The sequence below is a fragment of the Notolepis coatsorum genome, assembly GCF_963971535.1.
Source record: "Notolepis coatsorum genome assembly, chromosome: 13".
Lineage (NCBI taxonomy): Eukaryota > Metazoa > Chordata > Actinopteri > Aulopiformes > Paralepididae > Notolepis > Notolepis coatsorum.
In genome coordinates, this window is record NC_140177.1 from 83808304 (window position 1) to 83832596 (window position 24293).

Genomic DNA, 24293 nt, shown 5'->3' on the forward strand with positions numbered 1-24293 from the left:
GGTGTGGTTTTAAATCTACTTTAAATTGTTTGTCATATCTAATGACCTAGGTATTTGTCACTTAATTCTCTCATATTGTGTTATTATATATTTTCAAAATGAGTTTGTGGATATATGTGGTCTTTATGCATCATATTTATACATGTGAGTGATATGCATTACATCCTGCAAAATGATAAATTAAATGTGATAATTGAGTAGCCAATGGGCTTGATGTGTTACAATGTGGGATGGAATATGCTGTATATAATGATGATGATTATTGACACCTGCTGCATAGCACCTGAGGAAGCAGAAGCGAAACGCGTTGTGCAATAAAAAAGCAAAAACCAGTCCTGATCAGTGTGCGGTCCCTTCTTTCTTTTTGAAGGTTTTCTCCTTTTAGTTATATATCTCTCTTGCGCTGACCTGCACCTCCAGTCGGGGTCCAACTAGTTGTGCACGAGTCTTATTTAGTTTAATATATATATATATATATATATATATACTACATATGTTCTTGGAACTTTGGTGATGCAGTCGCTTTTTGGCGCAAGCGCCCCGACGGCAGCCACATCACTACTGTACCAATCATCAGTCAAGAGAATGCTCTTGGGTATTTCTGCTCTAATACAGTAGAGCGTAGCTCATTCAAATCTCAAGACAGTTGGCCTAACCTCTGTACCAAGCCAATTTTAATGTCAAAATATTTTGAGCGGTAGGACATTTTTACTAGCCTGGTGGCTCACTTCAACTTTCTAATATATTCTAAAGTTTGTAAAATATTCTAAATTTGTGTCCGTCTTCCTTTTCACCACAGAAACATTTCAAAGGTAGAGATTTGGAATCACTGAAGCAAACAGCCAATACACAGTTTGGTCAGGTACGGTTGGATCTCTCCAAAGCTTTATTTGAAATGCATGTGACGACTTATCCATGTTCTCTACTCTTATGGTGAAATCTTTATTCGTCAAGATGATACAAAAAAGTATTTCACGCACACACACACACTAGGGTAACTACCATGTTGGGTGGCAGATTGTATCTAACTAGGTTGCAGTGTTTTAACGTAACTAAATTGTGATTGCTGTTGGATAACCCTGAATAATGTTTGAAAGAAAACATACTGGAGTGAGATTAAGAACATATCAACTATTTGAAATACAGTAATACTATTTATGAAACCGGGTAATCCTAAAGTAATCAAGTAAAATAATGTTATGTTACTGTGTTGGAGTAATCCAACAAATTATGCTACTAATTACAATTACAAGGTAATCAGTAAATTGTAAAGACAAGTATTTAAAGGAATCTTGCCCAACACTGGTGGATACCCATAAATTAAGTCATTGGATTAATTGCATGTAGCCTGTCTGTCTGTCTGTCTGTCTGTATATTGTGCCTATCTATTTCAGTTTGCTAGCAAAAGTGTTACCATGAAATCAAGACATGTTTTGGCATCATGACCCAAAATGACTCTGAGGGGGGAATGGTGGCCTTGTGCCATAAGGTCTAGCTTGGCCTCAGGGTACAATATGCTATCTGCCATGTTCAGACATTTCTCTCTCTCTTCAATTCACAATGAGCCTGGTCTGGATGAATATTTGAAACACTGCCTGTTCTGTTTCACTGTTGTTTAGTATCAGGCCTCACTAGAAGCTGTTAGCAGGGTATTGTTTAGTATCTGGTAGGGGTGGGAATTAGTGGTCTGCAAGGGCCTTGAAATAAAGCCCGAGCCCTGCCCGAGCCCTTGAACTTCAGGCCCTGCCCGAAAATAAGCCCGACTGTAAATTATATTTTAAGCCCTAGCCCGCGTGAAAACCCGAAAAAAATTATTATTATTATTATTATTATTATTAAAATATAAATTTTTTTGTATTTGTTTTAAATATTCGAAACACGGTTTTATATGAACGTAATAAATAAACAAAACTAAGAAGCATTTACATAGCCTGTTTCGCAATGCCGTCTCTCCCAGTGCTCGCTTATATAGACTGACTCACACTGTCACACATCAGCCTCAAAGCGTATTGAAGGCTATAGAATCTTCTTTGACACACGCACACACACACACACACGACACACAATAGCCTACTCAGTCAAACAAACAAACAGAAAACAGAAATCAGATTTCGAGCAGAGCAACGTAATGAAAATCACAACAAAACAAGTAGCAGTCGCGACCCAGCAAATAGTAAACATCACTCACCAGACGTCAGCAACGCGTTGAACACTGTTAACAAAACCGGCTACATACATCCCAAGAACAAATTAAAACGTTCGCCAACTGGCTATATTCCAACACAACCAATCGAGTTGAACTTGTCCCCTGAGTTCTCTCTGCGCGCTGCAGTAATTACATCCAAATGTTTCTCTGGCGCAAAAGAGAAAGCTAATCTTAAAACGAAGGTTATCATATAACCCTAGTTATATGAAGAAAAAAAAAAAAAACGCAATAAAAAAACAAAAAACGGCGGTGCCCGGGCCCGGCCGAGCCCGAATTATTTATTAAAAAAAAAGCCCTACCCAGCCCGAACCCGCCGGGCCGAGGCCTCACGATACAATACTATCACGATACTTGAGTCACGATACGATAGTATTGAGATACTAAATATATTGCGATATGCTGAGTATTGCAATATTAATATTGCAATTTATTACCTTTTTTCAACTGCAAAGTAAAACTTTGTCAACATGTTTTATCTAATCAAATAAAGTTCAGTCTGTTCATCTCACTTCAATCATTTCTATTGCAGAACATGGTATTTTCTCAAGCAGACGGATGTAAACACTGTAATCTGTGTTGCATGTACCTGACAAACTGAACTGTTTGTATTATAGTCATATTCCAACTTAACTGAATGTGTGTGTGTGTGTGTGTGTGTGTGTGTGTGTGTGGACTACTGTGCTATTACAGGTATTGAAATGAACAATGCAACTTCCTTATACAAAAAAAGACAAATTATATAAAATAAAAAAAAAACGTTTTATGAATAATTAAATATTGATACTTGGCGTTCCTGTATCGATACAGTATCGGCACGCAAAATATCGCGATACTACTACGTATCGATTTTTTCCCCACCCCTAGTATCTGGCCTCACTAGAAGCTGTTAGCAGGGTATTGTTTAGTATCTGGTCTCACTAGAAGCTGTTAGCAGGGTATTGTTTAGTATCTGGCCTCACTAGAAGCTGTTAGCAGGGTATTGTTTAGTATCTGGCCTCACTAGAAGCTGTTAGCAGGGTATTGTTTAGTATCTGGCCTCACTAGAAGCTGTTAGCAGGGTATTGTTTAGTATCTGGCCTCACTAGAAGCTGTTAGCAGGGTATTGTTTAGTATCTGGCCTCACTAGAAGCTGTTAGCAGGGTATTGTTTAGTATCTGGTCTCACTAGAAGCTGTTAGCAGGGTATTGTTTAGTATCTGGCCTCACTAGAAGCTGTTAGCAGGGTATTGTTTAGTATCTGGTCTCACTAGAAGCTGTTAGCAGGGTATTGTTTAGTATCTGGTCTCACTAGAAGCTGTTAGCAGGGTATTGTTTAGTATCTGGCCTCACTAGAAGCTGTTAACGGGGTATTGTTTAGTATCTGGTCTCACTAGAAGCTGTTAGCAGGGTATTGTTTAGTATCTGGCCTCACTAGAAGCTGTTAGCAGGGTATTGTTCAATTATCTGCTCTGTATCATTGAAACAGACACTGTCAGGGCTCTACAGTGCACCAATTATCACTCTCATTTGCCCCTAACAATAGATGTGTGAGAACCGGAAAAATCAGTGTCCGAGTAAAGATTACAACCAACCTCTTTTTTCCCCTTGGTACAATAGGCTATAAGTTATATGTGCAGACATTGCAAAAAATTAAGCCCATTTTTATTTTGAGCAAAAAAGAGATGGTACTCACGTTACTAAGTTAATGTCGAGCCCTCCATTGGTAAGTGTTTTTGGTTTTTGCATTGAAAACCCACGACACAATTGACATATTTCTATTTAACATATATGGGTGAATTAGAACATTATGTTATGCAAACACAATGATAGCTGAATCTGTGTCTGCAGCTGAGTAAAGCAAAGGCTGATCAATCATGCGCAAATGACAGCTCCCCTAGCCCTACATGAGAGAGAGAGAGAGGATTTCAAGTGTCCCGGTGTTTGGGTTTGAAGATATGGTCATCCTAGCATTGATACAAAAATGTTTCACTGTGCTCCTAAATGTCTTTGTGTGCTCTTACATTTTTTTCATTTAGAAGCACATTGGGGGAGGGGGGGATTTGCGTAGAGCCCTGACTGTATGTTATGTTGCTTTGTGTGTGTTCTCTCCCTAACAGGAGTTGAGCCTGATGCAGGTGAAAACAGACGGGTCATTGAAGTCTCCTCTCAGTAAGCTACTGTCAGTCTCAGCCAAAGACCAGATAATGAAGAAAACATTATGCAGCCCAGGAGACCTGCTGTTGATATCAGCCAGCACACTGGACACTGTCGTGAGTAGCCTTTTGTAGCCAAAACCTTCTTGCCATGTTGTGTAATTTACTTTACTTTATTAGTACATATTCAACTTTATTTTCTAGCACCCCACCCCACCTACCCAACCCCCCCCCCTTCACCCCACCTACCCAACCTCCTCCAATGTACAGTTTCCTCGTCAAATGTATATACTCATTTTTAGACTCTTTTTGTATCACAATCAGTACTGTATTTGTAAATCTGGTATGTCATAAATGTATAGATGTAGCAGTACTGTCTATCTGTTTGTCATGTATGTAATATGTTATGATGAATTGAAAATGGGGGACCCTGATGTAAACAAGACGAAAGTCTTTATCTGGTCTGCATCCCCTTAACAATTGTGTGTATTGAGCTGTACTGTATTGTACCCATTCTGCAATCTGTTAATAAAATGTTCAATCAATCAATCACTGCTCTGGTGCAGCAGAATGGGTGCATGTAATTGGGTTGCCGGGGGAGAATCTATGCAACTGTTTACTCGGTTGTCTTGTGTGTATGCTAGTGTTTGGCCTTTTCACCCACATGCAACACAAAGGGTATTTGGGTGAGACGTAAGGACTAAATCAAATCAAATGTATTTGTAAGGCCCGACAACACTGGACACTGTCACGGACACGTCTTCTTTAAACAAGTGAAGAAGAAACATCACAATAAATCAAGAACAAAACAAAAACACCATGAATTCCAAAATCAAATGTAAAATAAATAAATGAATGCAACACTCCCAGACATACACCACGTGAAGGTAAGGAAAAACTCACAAAAAACCTAGCAATAGGAAAAAAGCACCACAGGCAATGTGGAGGGGAGAAAGGGGGGGATCTCCCTTCTTAGATGTCGGTGATAGTAGTGTTGCTATAAAACAGGCGAAACAGTTGGTAAGCATGTACATATACGTGTAATGAAACACAAATAAGTACATGCAATAGCAACTGGGGTACATAAGAACATTTTGAAAGATTGAAAATAGAGCTGATGATGGATCCATTTGAGGTATGGGGGCGGCGTAGAGAGGATTTCATCCTCCTGGTCATCACCACAGGACGTCCACCACTCCGGTCATCACCACGAGACATAAACTCACAGGGAGACGGGGACAGTTTGCGTGTTTGTGATGGCCGGACATAGCAATAGATACATGTAGTAAGCATTATGTGAATATAATAGATACATGTAGTAAGCAGATATATGTGAATAGAATAGAAGTACTTAACCCAGCAATGAACTGGAACAGGCATGGTTTAGAGTAGACGTTGTAGATCGGACAGAAGACGGTATGAAGTTGATCCATGACCTCAATGGTGCACATAACCAATGTGGGGGTAGAACAGTCACTGCAATCTTGGCCATCACCCCGAGACATCCACCACCTTGGTCATCACTACAAGACAACCACTCGGAGAGATGGGGGCAGGTGTTATAGAGTTCCCATGTTTATAGTGGGCGGAGTTGGAGCAATAAATTCATGTAGTGGGCATATATATGCATACACAGTAAATTTCGCAGAGTACATTTTATTCAAACTGAGTCCATTTGAGCCCAAGTGAGTAAAATTTACTCAGCGAAATTTACTGTGTACAAGGTGACAATAGAATCAAAGTATATAAGAGAATTGTGAAATTAAGTAAAGGACAGAGCTAAGAACTACTGCAAGTGTATGTAAACAGGATGAGATACAAGACAATGGCTCAGGGCCATATGCCCCGGGGGGGCAGGAGAAACCACTCAGAATAGGTCAAGGCAGAGGTTCAACGCTGCAGGCCAGACAGAAGGCGATATGATCTGATATCTGCAGGTAGCCTGCTCCTTCGGGTCCCCAATACCCGGCTCTGCACCATGGGTGACCGAGCCTTCTGCATGGCTGCACCACCCCTGTGGAACAGCCTCCCCATCCAGCTGAGGGCACCACAGAGCCTGGACTCTTTTAAAGCAGGCCTGAAAACTGTTTAAAAATCTGTTTAAAAAGGCCTTTGACTGTTAGCCTTTTCTTTTTCCTTTTCTTTTTTTTAATGTTCTATTTTTATCTTATTTTTATTCTGTATTTTATTTGTTTTACTAATAACAATTTTTTTTCTTTTGCCCTACTTTTTCTCCTTTTTTCTGTGATTTTCCTCCCATCCCAATTTTCCTCTCGTGCCAATTCTCCCTCCCCTGTCCTGATCGTTGCTCGCATGTGCCCCCCACTGGCCGGTCGTAGGGAGGATAGAAGCCCATCACATGTCCCCTCCGATACATGTGGAGGCAGCCAGTCACTTCTTTTCACCTGCCAGTGCGGACTCTCATTGGCGAGGTGTAACGAGTGGGAGGCTCACACTGCCCCCGCCATTCCCTGTTTTTGCTGTGCAGGCGCCCTGACCGACCTGTATGAGTCGCTGTATACAACGACCAGACTACCACCCATCGACTCCCCCCCCGCTGACTCTGCCAATTGAGTTAGTATGACGGCCGGCCCAAGCCGGAGGCAACGCTGACAGCCGGATTCGAGACCGGTGTCTCTTGCGTTGGTGACGAGTGCAATGTCCGCTGCGCCACCCAGCCGCCATTATTTTATTTGTTTAACTATGTTTTAACCCTGTAGCACTTTGGGATCCCAGCGAACAAAAGTGCAATACAAATTAAATGTATTATTATTATTATGAAGCTGTTCCATGGGACCGGTGGTGCTCATGTCCAGTATGAGGTAGAAGGTCACTGGAATGTCTATCGATAAATTCACTCAGAGACAGGGGTTAAAACTAGGGCTGTCAGTTTATCGCGTTAATTAGATTACGGTAATGAATTACACAGCAAATTATCACGTTATGAAAATTAACTCGAAATTAATTACAAAAAATATATATATTTGTTTTAATCTCATTAATTCCATTAAAACGTAGAATAAACATTTACAGACTTTTTTTTTTTAAATGGTCCATTTGCATGTTCTTGGTATCTGACTCTATGGATCTCAGGGAATGTATTCCCAGTGTCAGAAATACTGTGTCTGTTACTAGGCTTGAGTAAATTGTAATGAACCAAATGAGAATATCAATTCAAATTTTATTTTTATTTTTTTTTGTGGCTGTGAATAACGCTATGCTAAAATTGACCACACCTGAAAAATCTAAGCAAATGAATAAAGGGAAGATGATTAAACAGAAGGTTTTGTAGATACAGTACTGAATTCTGCCATCCGGACACATGCAATTTGAAATATGATTATAGAATATAAAATATCAGGCCTAAAATGGTTATGCAATTGAAATGCGATAAATTCGATTAATTTATTACAAATCCTGTAATTAATTAGATTAATTATTTTAATCGCCTGACAGCACTAGTTAAAACAATTCCCCCCTGTCTGCAGAAAGGCAGACATGGGAGCAGATAACGGACATCCTAACTAAACTAGACACCTGGTCCCCGACCAGGTGAGATCAGGGTAGGTTGAAGGAGAGAGAGAAAAGATGAGGCTTAAGCAAGGATTTAAAAGTTTCTACAGAGCAGGCGCCCCTGACGACGGCCGGTAATTTATTCCACGGGTAGGGAGCGCGCAGTAGACAAAGGCTCTTTTTAACCCTAGGAAGGAATCGATAGAAGCCCCGCATTTTGTGAGCGCAGAGCACGAGTGGGCGAGTATCGTGAGATGAGATTGGATAGATAGAGCGGTGCGGTGCGAGCCCATTTAAAATTGTGTAAGTGAGGAGTAGCACTTTAAAGTCAGATCTGGCTTGAATAGGAAGCCAGTGTAGGAAGGACAAAACTGGTGTGATGTGATAAAATTTTCTAGTTTTAGTTAGTATCCGTGCAGCCGCATTTTGCACGGATACAGTAGTCTAGACGTGATGAAACAATGAATTAGGGTTTCAGCATCAGCCAGAGTTAAAATAGGGCGATATTACAAAGATGGAAGAAGGCAATGTTGGTGACCAGGTAAGAACTTGGAGACCTGCCACATTTGTCCCATCCGCTACTTGTCCCAAGTAGAAGTAAAAATCTCCAGCTCCCTGTGAAACATAATTATAAGTCAGACTGTGTGGGGAGTAGATCACTGCAAGTTATAGTAAGACTTTCCCGTGGGGAAATTCGGACATCATAGCAGCATGGGGGAGGGGAGGTATGGGCATGGTGCTGGTGGTAGCAGTGATTGTACATATGTAAGTCAGACCTAGGGACCTACGTTGTTGTGTTAGACTGGATAGGGGTGCAGCAATTAGTGATTCATTGAGCAGATTTCTGGCATTTTGAAATGATTAGCATCGGACACTAATTGCATTTACATGGTCAATTAACTAAACTGTCAGCTCTCTCCATGTTCTCAACCCTGCAAGTGTCAATTGATTAGAATTAGAAATTGATTGTGTCCCATCATGGGCGTCCTGCTCTCGGTATTGCCATTGGCCATTGAAAAACTCATATCAGTCGACCACTAGCAACAATACCATCTTTTCACTGCCAAACCCGATTCTGCGTCCTAAATGTTCAGCCAATGCAGAGTTCCGATCTGACCCATTACAGTTTAGACTTGGACCATTCATTTGGAATCACTGGAAGTGAAAAGTAGTAGTATTATTATCATTATTATTTAATTTGTTAAGAATCAGAAATGTCCCACTGGGAACAGTGTGGAAAGGAATCCCAACCTGAGCATGACATAAGGGCAAAATGGCTGCTGTGTGAATATGGTCAGTAACCTGTTTCTCTCTTCAATTCCCCTCCCTCCATCCTCCCCTCGATGCCCTCCAAATCTCTATTTGGCTTTCTCCTTATTCTTCTCTTCCTCTCTATATTCCCTCCTTCAATCTCTTCCCTCCATCCATCTCCCCAACTTTTCCCCTCCTTCTCCTTCAACTCCCTCTTACCTTATTTCCCTGCTCCTCCCTTTCATCCTCCATCTTTCCTTTTTCTTCATGCTCCCCCCCCCCCCCCCATCTCACCCACTACCCATCCCCCATATCTCTCCAAACGACCCAACCCTTCTCCTCAGCGTCCATTGCTCGGTAAGCTCCGTCTCCAGTGCGCAGAGCTCCTGGAATCACACGGCGCTCCGGTCCGGGACCCCTCTGCCTTCCACTTCCTGTGGGTGCTGGATTTCCCGCTGTTCCTGCCTAAAGAGGGAGAGCCAGGAGAGCTGGAGTCAGCACATCATCCGTTTACCGCACCTGTCCCTGAGGATGCCGGCTTACTGTATACAGAACCCCACAAGGTTAGTGCTATTCTAGGACAAGGACGTCCCTAACCCTGAAACTAGACCGTAATTAGGGATGGGTTATGTGGCCAAGTTACACAAGTTTTGACTACCGTACTTTTCGGACTATAAGCCGCGGCTTTTCCCCCCATTTTTCGACCCTGCGGCTTATATAACGGTGCGGCTTATATGTGACTCGACGTGACCAAACCTGAAAATGTAAAAATCTAAATATTGCTTTTTTGACTGCATTTAAATGTTATTTATCTGTTCCCTTATTTGCTAAACTTAATACGACTTGTAAATGAGTTAATTCTTGTTATTTGTCCGACAGTATTGTGTCCCAATGCTAATTACATATGTAATTAAACATTAAAACACCTGCGGCTTATAGTGCGAAAAGTACGGTAACTGTATATGACGGTATTTCGTTTTTCAGTACAAATTATGACATATTTAAATAAAAACGTTCATGATGCTTGTTTCATTCAAAATAGTATATTTTCCTTTTTACCTCTTTCAACACTGTTGCAAGAGTTTTGATTAACGTATACAAAACTTGTATACAAATATACAGTGTGCATATTTTTACAATATGCAGACAGTATATCATGAATGACAGCATGGTAAAAATCCATACCTTTGTATGATTCGCAGCACTTTTTATGTCTTTTATCAAAAGAGTTTTGCAGGGGATGCAGCACTGGTTCTGGTCGCCCTGCTTCCCGCTGTCATCTGTGGGCGGCACGGTGGCTCAGTGGTCAGCACTGCTGCCTCACAGCAAGAAGGGCCTGGGTTCGAACCCCAGCAGGGGGCCTTTCTGTGTGGAGTGTGCATGTTCTCCCCGTGTTCGCGTGGGTTTCCTCCCACACCATAAAGACATGCATGTTTTAGGCAGGGACTACAGATGAAAACTAGCTCATTAGCTAACTCTGACACCTTTACATTGATGTGGAAACTGAAGATGTTGTTTAATGTGCACTGTCCCTGGGTACATTTTTTTAAATAATTAAAATCTGTAACCCTCTAGTTCGCAAGACAACCAAAAAGGTGTAAGTTCAGCGCCGCTCGTGGCTTCTGGTTCACATCGAAGCTGCTGATGTGGAGCGTCCTGTTGATGAGCAGCCTGGCTGTGGGGCCTCTCCACTGGCAGTCTCGTTTGGCTTCCCTCACTGTGTCACATCAAGGACCCACAAAAATGCATGCATGAGGCCACAGACCCGGTGTGTGTGTGTACTGTATATATCCCAGTGACCTCCATCTGACAGGGTCTTTGACATGATTTAATACATAATTACATAACCGTTTATTCATAGTACTCCGTCGCAGATACCGGGTGATTGTCATGAACGCTGAGCCGCATTTGGTTGTGCAAGACTAGGGATTCCGTTAATAAATAAATAAATGAATACATTTCAATTGGCTGGTAAAAAAAAATAAAACGATATATTTCATTGACTGTGGCGAGTGAATGTGCATTAGTGTGTGGCAGCTGTGTCTTACTGAATGCATAGTAGACTACTATACACTTTATTTGTATAGTAGACTACTGCCCTGTCCTGCGACGAGAGGGGGCGAGTGCCTGTTCTGGCAGTGACATTACCTTGTGCTGCTAACCCCTCGTAAAAAACAAAAACTATTGAATCACTACTCATCACTACTATACGATATCTACAATATACAATACCTACTGGTTCCACTACTTGATTGCTATTGAGAAGTGTAACAAACTGGTAATGATTTATGTAGTTTAGTAGTTGCGAGTTGTTGGGCCTATGCCTACTGATGATTACTACATAATCACTGCATGATTATTACTTCTGTCTCACTGGAAATGACTATACATGAAACTACTCATTCCTTCACATTTATTGTTGAATTACTATACGATGCCTTCACATTTCAGTTCAGCTCAGTTATTTTTTATTTCGGGTTTTGGACACATAACAATGGTCATTCCATAAATCGCCAACGTTTTACCAGCTGCTATTGCAGCATTGTCCAATTGTCCGAAAAGGGCTAGGGAGAAGCACTAGGCTTGTCGGGCCCTACCCATGAAGACTTACGTTTCTTTTTTAATTTTAATTATTTATTTTATTTACTATACTGTAGTACACATTACAGTACACATTACAGTATAGTATACCTGCAGTATATAATAGTATGCATAATAGTGGATATGAGATATATAGTACATGATCTATACAATATAATATAATAGTACCATAATATAATAGTATATAGTGTAAATATATTTTAATATAATATACAAATTAATTATAATAGGATTATATAATGTAATATGATATAACGTACAATACAGTATCATGTCTTTTTTTTATTAATATGCAATTAAAGCTCTTCTTCCCTTCTGTACATATCAAAAATAGATTTTCTTTTAGTCTAGATTTGAATTGATTTATGTTTTCACAATATTTTAGTTCATCCTTTAGCCCATTCCACATTCACTGCACTATGCCTTCACAATCCCTGAATGACTGATTATTGCATTACTACTGCCTTCTCTATGTGTAGGAAATGGAATGTGTCACTACACTATTGTATTACATTTCTACAAATTTACATTGTTTTGGACCTTTTAAGGTTTTTTCATCATCACTTAGCTTTGCCTTATATCTTCAGAACATCTTTTTTGCTGCAGCCACACTTCTCCATCACGTAACCTGTATGAGAAAAAACACAGAACAACCACTTTCAGCGCCAATCACGTAATATTACGCGTTTGCTCGCCAACCGCGGAGTGCCAAAAACATAATATTACGTTTTTAGATTGTTTTTTCTTTTTTACGATTTTAATATCCTTTTTTTTTTTTTGTATTTATTTTTTTATTCTTTTTTAAAACAAACATATAAACAAACATGACAACACACGATAAGATATACAAGCATTAATTGTCAGGGCACATCCAATGAGATCACATTTTGGTTAGTTGTTTTATATAAGATATACCCATAATACCTGTTATCTAAAAAAAAAACCTACATACATATGCTCAGCTCGAAACCCCCCCTCCCGGACCCCACCTTGAGAAGTACCTCCACTATCCCTCGCACCTAACCAGACACTACCATTATAAGCTAGCTTTTATTCTCTCCACCACTTCTAACCACATTGACATTTTGGATTCATTGAGACCCAGAATTCTTGCTGTAGATATTTCATGGTAAATTACATCGAGATATGTAAGAAACCAAACTTTACGGCACATTTTTTCCGGTTGAAACCAGCGTGATGCGATCAGCTTTTTGGCTACTGTGATACCCGATAAAACCAATCTCTTTAGCTGTGGATTCACTGCAAACTCAAAAACATCATTCAACAGCAATACCGAGCAATACGATTTTAATATCCTATACACTTTCACGGACCTCTGTGTTACCATTGGAGACCTCGCGAGTGCAATGCCGGCCGAATCCTGCTAGGTGGCAGTATCGCTCACCCTTTGAAACCTTATTTCACACTGGGTGTTACATATATTTTTTTTTTAACAAATGTTTTTTATTTTCCCTTTTTTAACATAAAACTAGACACACAATACATTAACAGTAGAAATCCACAATAAATCACAGGACTATGACCGACATAATAATACCAATAATGACAGTCCAGTACTTAAATAAAAATAAATGTAGATTAAAAGATATATACATAATAAATACAATACAATACATATGCTCTTGCTTGCTTCCCCCCCCCCCCCCCCCCTCAGGACCCCCTTTTGGACAATCCATCCATTATTCCGTTTAACACCAGGAATTACAAATTCATATGCTATCCTTTATCCTCTCCACCACATCTAACCAGGTTGCTATGCTGGCTTCATTAACACCTAAAATTTGTGCGGTAGATATCTCTAGATAAATCACATCGAGGTAAGAACCCATACCTTCCGGCACATTTTATCCGGTTGAATCCAGCGTGATGCTATCAGCTTTTTAGCAGCCGTAAGACCGGACAAAATTAGTCTCTTTACCTGTATAGAGGCTGCTAACTGAGAAACATCATTCAACAACAATACAGAAGGCAGTACAGGTATGGTCAGAAATAAAAATTCTGATAATTGCGTGGTTACTTCTTCCCAGAATATCTTAACAGGAGGGCATTCCCAATACATATGCATAAATGTACCCAAATCACTGTTTAAACATAAGGAGCATCGAGGGTCTTGTTTGAGCCCCATTAGGTGCAAACGTCTAGGAGTTAAGTAAGTCCTATGAATAAAATTAAGATTAATCTGTTGATGATCCGGGTTGCGTGATGACAGCCGTACGTTTGCCCAAACTTCATCCCAATCAAAATCTACTTCCAAGTTTGGTATATCCTTCCTCCAGATTAAGTCTAGAGGAAGGACATCATATGAGGACGTAAGTAAGTGACGATAAAAGTCAGAGACGAAGCCTCTCGATGTCTCCTTTTCATAAAATAATTTGTGATATCTGTGGTGCTCAAGTGGCACCTTTAATGGGACTCCATGAGCCCTTAAAGCTGCTCTTAATTGTAGATAGAAATAATAAGTGGAGTTGGTGAGGTTAAATTTGTTAGATATATCTTTATAGCTGCAAAAACCCTGGTCGTTGAAGACATCCCCCAATGTATGTATGCCCTTCTTTTCCCATTTGGTAAATCTGATAGGTTGTTGTGCAATAAGGAGTGAATTGTTATTAAATAGGGGAGAATGACTATGCCATTTATGTTGGTTAGTACATTTTTTCTGTGTGTCACGCCATATCCGGATCACATGTGTAATAAGAGGGCCAAATTTCAAGTTGCATTGCTTAATTGATAAGTTGGTGTATACTATATCCTGCAGTCTATGTGGTGCCACTATGTTCTCCTCTAATGGTCTCCAGGATACAGATGCTTGAGAATCAAACCAGGTGATCAGTGGTCTTAAAGAGAACGCTTTAAAATAGTAGCTGAAGTCTGGAAATGCTAAACCCCCGTTGGCTTTATTTCTCTGTGCAGTGGATCTTTTTATTCGTGGAGGTTTGTTGTTCCAAATAAATGTATATGCGGCGGAGTGTAATTTTTGCCAGTAACCAACAGGGGGGGGGGTAACGGCAACATCGAGCTGAAAAAGTTGATTCTAGGTAAAACATCCATCTTAACTATTGATGCTCGGGCCTGCACTGAGTTTTTTAATTTTGACCACCTGCCGAAGTCGTTTGTGATCCTATCTAGGTATCCGGTATAATTATACTTCACCGTTTGGCATATAGTGGGGAATATTTCAACTCCAAGACATCTAAAGTATTCTACCATTGGTATATTTACTGGGAGTGAGGTAGCCTTCGCAGTCACATTAAGTGGAAGGAAAGCCGATTTTGGCCAGTTTATCTTAAATCCCGATAGATTGCCAAAATCATCTATTACCTTGAGAAGATGAGGTAGTGAGGTGGTAGGGTTTTACATGAACATTATTACATCGTCCGCATATAAACTGATATGATGCTGTGTGCCCTTAATTGAAATCGGCTCTATGGATTGGGATTGTCTTATATGCTGTGCCAAAGGTTCTAGAGATAGAGCAAACAGTCCGGGACTAAGAGGACAACCCTGTCTGGACACAGAGAAGTTTGGGGAGGTGAATTTCCCTGTTATAATCATGGCAGACGGATCTGTGTATAGTACTTTGATCATATTAATTAATCCATCTCCTAACCCCATCCTTCCAACTACTGCCCATAAATAAGACCATTCCAGCCTATCAAAGGCCTTCATCACATCCAAGGATAATACAGCTACAGGAGGTACAGCCTCCTTGCTGGCGTCTATCACATGCAGTAACCGTCTAATATTATCCGTGATCAGGTGGCCTCTTATGAAACCTGTCTGATCAGGATGAACTAAAGATGTCATATGCTTTTGAAGTCTGATGGCTAGTACCTTAGCGTACAGCTTAATATCGGTTCCGAGGAGGCTTAAGGGTCTATAACTACCACATTCGGTGGGGTCTTTGTCTTTTTTAAGGAGGACAGATATGAGTGTCATATTAACGTCCCTGGAGAAGTTCCCCTCTTTGATTGAGTATAAAATCATGTCAAGTAATAGGGGTCCAATTACATCCCAACATGAGAGGTACAGTTCTGGTGGGATACCATCCCATCCAGGGGCCTTACCACTTTGCAATTCAGATATAGCCCCCCTAAGTTCCTCTAGTGTAATAGGTGCATCTAACTGTTTAGCGTCTTCCTCTGAAGGTTTAGGTAGGTTAATATGATCAAGAAATGTATCCAGTTTATTATGATCGAATACCACTTCTGACTTGTACAGGTTAGAGTGAAACACACTAAAAGTCTTGTTGATTTTATTGGGGTCTGTAACAAGTCCCTTGGTCCTTAATAGCGGGTATATCAGCAAATTGTGCATTGGATCGTATCTTCATAGCTAGTAGGTGACTCGGTTTAGAGCCATGAAAGTAATAATGTTGTCTTGTACTGCGTATTTGAAATTCAGATTGTTGTCTTAAAATGGAGTTAATCTCTTTTTTTAACACTTTAATTTGAGACTCCAATCGACATGACATGCGTTGTAAAGAGGAGAACAACGACGAGTGAAGCGTTTCCAGTTCTACCAATTTGGATTGACGTTTCTTGCGGAGGTTGGAGGCAAAGACAGTAGTGTTTTCCTTAATAAAACCCTTTACCGATCTCCATAACATTCTGGGATCTTGTACCGAACCCGCATTAATCTGCAGGAATTCATTTAGTTTAATGTTGAATTGTAAATTGAATTCATTGTTTTTCAACAGTGTCGAGTTAAAACGCCATCTTGGGGCTCGGGATGTCATTCTACTAAATGAGCCCTTTAGGAGTAAATAGCTGTGATCTGATAGTAATAATAATAATAATTCATTTAATTTATATAGCGCTTCTCAATAACCCGAAGTCGCTGACAGTAGTCGGGAGCAGGGGTACAAACAAAGAAACGAAAGCAAAGAAACAAAAACAAAAACAACAAAGAAACAAAAACAAAAGGAACATGAGACCATGGGGGGAACAGGGGAGACAGCCTGATAGCACAAAAAAAAAAAAAAAAAAAAGGACTGGAGACAGATATCAATCAGGTTGGAGGGGAGGGGGGGGGTTTAGGGGTGGGGGGGTTGAAGGCAAGGGAGAACAGGTGGGTTTTGAGGCGAGCTTTGAAGGTGGAGAGTGTAGGGGAGTCTCTGATGGACTGGGGGAGGGAGTTCCAGAGTCGGGGTGCAGTGCGAGAGAAGGCCCGATCTCCGAAGTTTTTAAGCTTGGATGTCGGGACAGTGAGGGAGGCAGTGGAGGAGGACCGGAGGGAACGGGTGGGGCGGTAGGGGAGAAGGAGATCAGTCAGGTAGGGGGGGGCCAGGCTGTGGAGGGCTTTGAAGGTGAGGAGTAGTGTTTTAAAGTTAATGCTGTGTTTGATCGGGAGCCAGTGGAGGGAGTGGAGGACAGGAGTGATGTGTTCGCGGGACCGGGTGTTAGTGAGGAGGCGGGCGGCTGAATTTTGGACCATTTGCAGTTTATGGAGGGAGCGGGAGGTGATACCAGTGAGGAGGGAGTTGCAGTAGTCCAGGCGGGAGGAGATGAAGGCGTGAATGAGGGATTCAGCAGCGGGGGGGGAGAGGCAGTGACGGATTTTTGCGATGTTGCGGAGGTGAAAGTAGGATATTTTTACGATGGAGCGGACGTGGGGGTCAAATGAGAGGGTGGGGTCAAGGAGGACACCAAGGTTGCGGACTAGGGGGGAGGGGGTGATGGTGGAGTCGTTGATGGTGAGTGTGATGGGTCCGCATCTGGTGAGGGTGGTTTTGGTGCCAATGATGAGAAGTTCAGTCTTGTCACTGTTCAGTTTGAGAAAGTTGTGGGTCATCCAAGTTTGGAGTTCGGTGATGCAGCATTCGATGTGACTGAGGGGTGGGCTGTGGGGGGATTGTGTACTGATGTAGATTTGGGTGTCGTCGGCGTAACAGTGGAAGTTGAGGTGGTATTTACGGATGATGTGACCAAGGGGGAGAATGTAGCAGATGAAGAGCAGGGGGCCAAGGACTGAGCCTTGGGGGACCCCCTGTGTGACTGGGGAGGGGGAGGAGGTGTGGCCGGAGAGGGAGATGAATTGGTGTCTGTCAGTGAGGTAGGAGGAGAACCAGCCAAGTGCTGTGCCCTCAACACCCAGTTGGTGCAGCCTTTGGAGGAGGATGGAGTGACACACTGTGTCAAAGGCTGCACTGAGATCGAGTAGGATCAGGATGTTGAGGGCACCGGAGTCAGCGGAGATGAGGAGGTGGTTGATGACCTTAACCAGTGCAGTTTCGGTGCTGTGAGCGGGATGGAAGCCAGACTGAAGGGGTTCGTAGAGGGTGTTGGACTGGAGATGGGAGTGGAGTTGGGAGGCAGCAATACGTTCCAGTGTTTTTGAGAAAAAAGGAAGATGGGGTGAGGATTGGATATGGGTAGGGAGGCAGAGCAAACAAGGTCAAGTGTGTGGCCTTTGTTGTGGGTGGGGAAGTTGATGTGCTGGGTGAGGCTAAAACAGTCAAGGAGGGAGAGGAAGTCAGGAGTGAGGTTTGAGTTTGGTTGGTCAACATGGATGTTGAGGTCACCGGTAAGTAGGATGCGGGTGGAGAGAGTGGAGGCCAGGCCCGGACTGGCCATCGGGAGCACCGGGAGTTTTCCCGGTGGCCTGGCCTGCACAGATAAAAAAAAAAAATATTATAAAAAAAAAAAAATTATTTTTTAATTTTTTTTTGCCAGGCGATTGTTTCTAGTTGTGGCGGCGGCGCGGCGCGATAGTTAGATAACCTAGATGGGTGGGGAACAACCAGGATTTCACTGTCTGCCACAGAGTTGGAGAACTATCTGACTCTCTCTCTCACGGGCCGGCGGATCACACACACACACACAATGGAGCCGTGCTGTCGCTTGTGATTGGTGGAGGCGGGACCAGGCGATACAACTGATTGACAGCGGAGGCGGCGAATGGAATGGCAGACGGCACTCAGATGCAGAATAACAGCCAGGCAATGAGCCAGGTAGTGAGGGACTCGGGAGAGATACAGTAGAGCGAAAGTCAATTAACGTTGATGTCAAGATGGACAGTGGAAGAAAGAGAAAGGGTGGAGGAGAGAGGGATAAAACAAAGAAAAAGAAAGGCCCTTACAGGAGAGAGTGGTTAACTGTATTATAATAGTAAATAGAAAATATGTTGTGCTCTTGCTTTTTTCTTTTTGAATGTGGAGAGAGTAGCATTGCTAGTGCCACAACAGTTTTATTTGAGGTCCATAACAGTACATTGTACTAAGCAATTGTTGGCTCATTAGTTTGTGATTCACATGCACTAAAATTCACCAGAATGCAGGAAATTATATCTTTGTAACAAAAAATGTCCTGGTGGGGGACCCCCAGACCCCCCGCTTAAAAAGTGGCCTGACTGGGGCTATATTTCGCGCTATATCTCCCGGTATGAATTATTTCCCCAGTCCGGCCCTGGTGGAGGCTATGGTCAGGAGATCAGAAAGTTCAGTTAGAAAAGAGGGATGAGGCTTTGGAGGGCGGTAAAGGAGTAGTGCAGTGATAGAGTTGGGGAGGGAGAGGGCAAGGTATTCAAAGGATAGCATGGGAGGGAGGTTTAGGTGCAGTTCAGTGATGGATAGGGAGAGTTTGTGGAAAACGGCAAGACCCCCCCCTCGGCCAGAGAGGCGGGGCTTGGCGATGAAGCTGTAATTTGGGGGGGGTAGCTTGGTTGAGGGAGTAGAAGTCCGAGGGCTGTTGCTAGGTTTCAGTGAGGAGGAGTAGGTCAAGGTTGTTGTCCAGTAGTAGTTCATAGATCAGAGGTGATTTGTTAGAGAGAGAACGGGTGTTGAGGAGAGCAAGGGAGATGGATGGGGGAGCAGGGAGGAAGGAGCCAAGGTTATCGAGGTTAGCGGTGCGGCGGGTGGGGGTGGCAGGGGGGCGAGAGGTAGTCCAGGAAGAGGGGATGTATGAGCCGTCAGGGAGGTGGAGAGTCCGGTTTCGATTTAGGCGGGGGCCTCTGTGGATGTTGCGACGGCGACAGTGAATGCCAGCGTTTCTGGCAGCAGTGGCAGTGGCAGCGGGGAGGCGGTAGTTGTTGTTGAGCGAGTGAAGATCAGCAGGAGTATATGAGAGGCGGCAGGGGGGTGGGGGGGGGCAGTGAAAAATGGGGGGAGGGGGGGGGAGTGAGAATCCAAGGGGAAAACAGTAGGAGAAGCAGGAGTCCGAGTTGGGTGTAGAATAGGAGCAGGAGTGGGTTAAAAGTTGGTAGTAGCTGGAGGGCGGAGAGTTGGAGTAGAATGTTTAGCGGATCACTCCGGGGCTGCAGCTGGACAGTGGAAGCACTCCAGAGTTGCAGCTGGATACTGGGAGAGAGAGTGTTGTTGTTTTGGAGCAGCGTGTAGTAGCCGGCTCCAGACCAAGCCCGCGTAGCGGGCCGACCTGACCGCGCCATACCAGCAGCCAAGACCGAGAGGAGAGTGAGGGCAGTAGTGTAGTATCGCCGACACTCACCCGAGGAGATGGGAACCCGCAAACCAGCGCGAGGGAGTGGTGTCGCCCTCGCGGGAAGGGAGTAGTAGGATAGCACGGCCAGGCAGGCAGTGCCAGCAGCGGGTGGCTGGTTTAGCCGACAGCAGACAGCCAGGAGCAGATGGAGGGACACACACAGGACCGGTCCGGAGGACAGGTAAGGTTTTGTCGGGGAGAAAAATGTGTAGATCCGGGAGTTTGTTTTCCAGTGGCGGGGTTTGTAGTCCAGTTTGAGATCCAGTGATGGTGGGAACGGTGGGAGTACAGTCGGCAGGTCCAGAGAGCAGGGGGGAAAGTGAGGACGTGAAATGTTTGTAGAGAGTCAGGACGGGTGCAGGAGAGGACGGGGAGACAAGCAGCGTCGACGGTAGAAAACAAAATAACAAATAAAGTACAAGGAATGGACGTGGGGGAAACGGGTAACAGGGCTGGGATACAGTTTAAACGGGTAAACAGAGATACGGACAGAAGCGGCAGTCACAGGTTGACGCCAGCAATGCTCTGGATCCGAGAAAAAAATAGAAAAACAGCTGAGTGACGCGGGACAGAAAATTGCGACTGCTCTCTCGAACAGTCACAGGACCCAATTCCACGTCAAAGCTATCAAATTGTCTACGGGAAGCAAAAACATAATCTATTCTAGAAAATGTCTTGTGTCTTGCTGAGAAAAAAAGAGTACTCTCGGGCCGTTGGGTTGAGTAATCGCCACAGATCATTTACACCTGTATCCTTGGCCCAAGCCTGTAATGCATTAGAGGCCTGTTTCTGATCATTGGAAGTGGTGAGATTAGATTTATCAATCAAGGGATCCCAGATGGCATTAAAATCCGCACCAGTTATAAATGAATACTCAGGGAGATCCAACATTGCTCTAGTGAGTGTAGCGTAGAAGTTAGCATCGTAAAGATTAGGGGCATAAAGCGATTTTACTGTTACTGTAGTCTATTTTAGCAATGGTTACTCGGCCGTCTGCATCAGACCATACGTCCAACAATTTAATATTCAACTTTCATTTCACGACTATGGCTACACCACGAGATCTAGTTCCAAAAGATGAGTAGCTTATGTTTTGATATATTTTATCCACCAGCTACATTGTCAGCCAATAAAAGGTGCGTTTCGCTTAAAAGAGCCACATCAACCCGTTTGCTTTTCATCAATGTAAGCACGCTTTTGCGTTTATGTTGCATGTTTAGACCCCCAGTATTCCAAATCAATATATTAAAACTAGCCATAATCTAAACATGTTGCAGTATTCCTGTGTGTAATTCGTCTGGAGTAGCGATTCATAATAGATATATATCCAACTATTGAGGTCCTGTTGAGAGCCGCGCTTGAGCATGATAACAAACATAGAAAACACATACATATAATCCCCTATTCCCCCTATTCCCATTTCCCTCCCTCCCTTTAAAGTACACGACCAGTCTGCCCAAAACGAGCAATGCATCCTTAACTTTCCTATGCAAATTGCCATAGGATCTCAACAGTGGCTTGGCCACTCTCCCGTTAAATAAAAAGGAGATATGAAAATAAAATTAAAATTAAAATATGCCTCAAATATCATAGTATATTCACTTTTACCTTATACGAACTTGTGTAAGTTAAAACACACCGAAGAATAAAAGAGAGGTATTGGACTAAATTAGAGAAACCTCAAAGAGTAGAGAACATTTACTTAAATCTTAAAAGAACTTTGCTAAGTTTAAACACCTAGATGAAATAAAATGGAAAAGTAGTGGAGCTATTGCAAAATAATAAAAAGGTTTTAAATACGTATATGCAGTTCGATGTTCCGCTGTGAAGACTGTTGTTCCTCCGGAGGTGATCGTATATAGCCTATCCTCCACGTAGTGGGTCCTCCATGTAGTCCTCTGCGTCTTCAGGCGAGGAGAGATGGACCCTCTGTCCTTTTTTATCGGTGATGGAAAGCTTTGCAGGATACCGCAGTGTGGGCTTGAGATCTTTCCCATAAAGTAGAGACATCACTGACTTGTAACGGGCTTGTAGAATCACAACTTCACGGCTGTAATCCTCGTGGAAATAAACTGGTTCCCCGTTGTATTTCAGAATACCCTTCATCTTCCGTGTCTCCCGAATAATCATATATTTTATTCCAATTTGACGTAGGCTAGCAATAACCACCCTAGGTTTGTTGTTGCTGTTATTTTGGGATCCAATTCTGTAGCACTGATCTACTTCAGGTAACATAGAGAGGATACCCGGTCCCAGAATTTGAAGTAACACTGCCGCAAACGTGACATTGGGTTGTACACAGCTCACTGACTCATCCAGACCCACTATACAAATATTCAATCTGCGGGACTGGTACTCGAGTTTGCGTATCTTAGCCGTTAGCTTATTGTTGTTTTCCTCTATCTTAGCCGTTAGCTTCTCGTTTAATTACTCTATGGCTCCGTCGATCACCTCGAATCTCTGCTTGTGTTCGTCCAAGCAGGCTTCCACTACTTCAGTATGTTCGATATGTTCACCCGCCGCTGCCCTTAACTCTTCGATTTTGGATTCGTTAGATTCTTTGATAGCGTCAGCCTTATCGGATAAGGCGTCAACCTTATCGGTTAAGGTCTTCTCGACCCCTTTTATTAGCTTAGCGAGATATGCTGTATCGTCGGCGGTGGCGGTGGAGGTGGCAGTCTCATCTTTTTTTGTCTCGATATCCCCTGCTCTGCTACGCACGAAACCCGGATCCAGATTCAGGTCGTCTGCAATTGATTTAGCAACCGGTCCTTTATTCTTTGGTGGCATCTTTATTCTTTCAGTCAATATAGTTAGTTGAAAATCTCAGTTGATATATACGTCAGGTTTAAACGCATTGGTGGTGTAAAAAGAGGCTTTTAATAGCAAAATAAAAATAACAGGAGAGGAGCTGATTACCACAGCGACCTACTCCATTCTCGAGCTAAACCGGAAGTCTGGGTGTTACATCTTATATGATCCGGGCGGAGAATTTGGATTCGGGCAAGTGAAACAGTTCATTCGAGCAACTTGGAACACACTTGATGCATATTTTGTGCCATTTCATGTCAGGGACCCGAGGGACATCAATACTGGAAATCGCGATCAGACAATTGGAATATTCTTTTTGGGATACCGCCTAGTAAAGGTAAGGACTATATGACATCAATCCTACTTTGATCCAACAATGATTTCACATCAATCGCAACGATCAACGTATGTAGTATTCAAAACGTATGCCGCTGCTGACGATCAGAGCATCAAACCCCCCCCCCCCCTTTGATGCATTCATGATGAAACATAATACCTATTATATACCTTTGATTTTGAAATAGTAACATGTCCAGGCGAGCAACACGAACGACTTTAGCAAAATTCACATAGCGCTCCATAACTCAGCTTTCAGGAATTAGCCCGGATCACTCTGAAACTATACAATATTCACCACAGGATAACACGCGAACATATAAATGAAAAAAAGTTAAAAAAAATGTACATGTTGGACGAGAGATAGTGACTGTCAAATGAGCCATAGTATTGTCTCCATAGCTATAATATAGATATAGCTCTGCAAACATCGTGACGCACAGTGAAAATGCCTATCTTTTAGCCTGGCCCACGGACTACAGGATGAGGATAATAGCTGGCGCTCAAAGTGTTCAGTCACGTGAGAATGTGCAAACATGAGGTCAACCTTATGAGACAAGATTGAAAAACTCAAAACCGTGATCGTGTTTGTCAAGCATGTTTTACGTCCGGTAAAACACAAAACTGATCATTAGAAAAACATGTTTCAGGTTCGGTAAAATAGACATAGAATATACCTTACCTTAGCCAGAAGGTATTCCAAAAAGAATAATTCCAAGTGATCACGATTACCAGTGTATATGTCTATACACGTTTCGATGGGAAATACGCTTCAGCAATGGAATTTCGATGAATCTCTGTTCAAGCAGGAGGAGGAGCCCTTACCAAAAAAAAAGGAAAACGTGTATCCACGCCAAGCCATTCAAGTTCAAAGGTAGGCGATACCGCCACCTGGTGATATTCGATCGGCATTGCAATTCCAACGTATACAAACGAGCCAGGGACCGCTAGAATGATCCGGACGATGATTTAGAACGGGCATCAGAGG

General features: G+C 42.7%; 1 protein-coding gene across 1 annotated transcript in view; it reads left to right on the top strand.

The window, feature by feature from the left end:
* dars2 (aspartyl-tRNA synthetase 2, mitochondrial) overlaps window positions 1-24293 on the top strand; it is a 116490-nt gene that overhangs the window by 79078 nt on the left and 13119 nt on the right. Inside the window, exons 12-14 of the mRNA XM_084327421.1 lie at window positions 800-862; window positions 4302-4454; window positions 9446-9664. Of these exons, the coding sequence (XP_084183547.1) occupies window positions 800-862; window positions 4302-4454; window positions 9446-9664 (435 nt within the window). The remainder of the gene's footprint in view (window positions 1-799; window positions 863-4301; window positions 4455-9445; window positions 9665-24293) is intronic.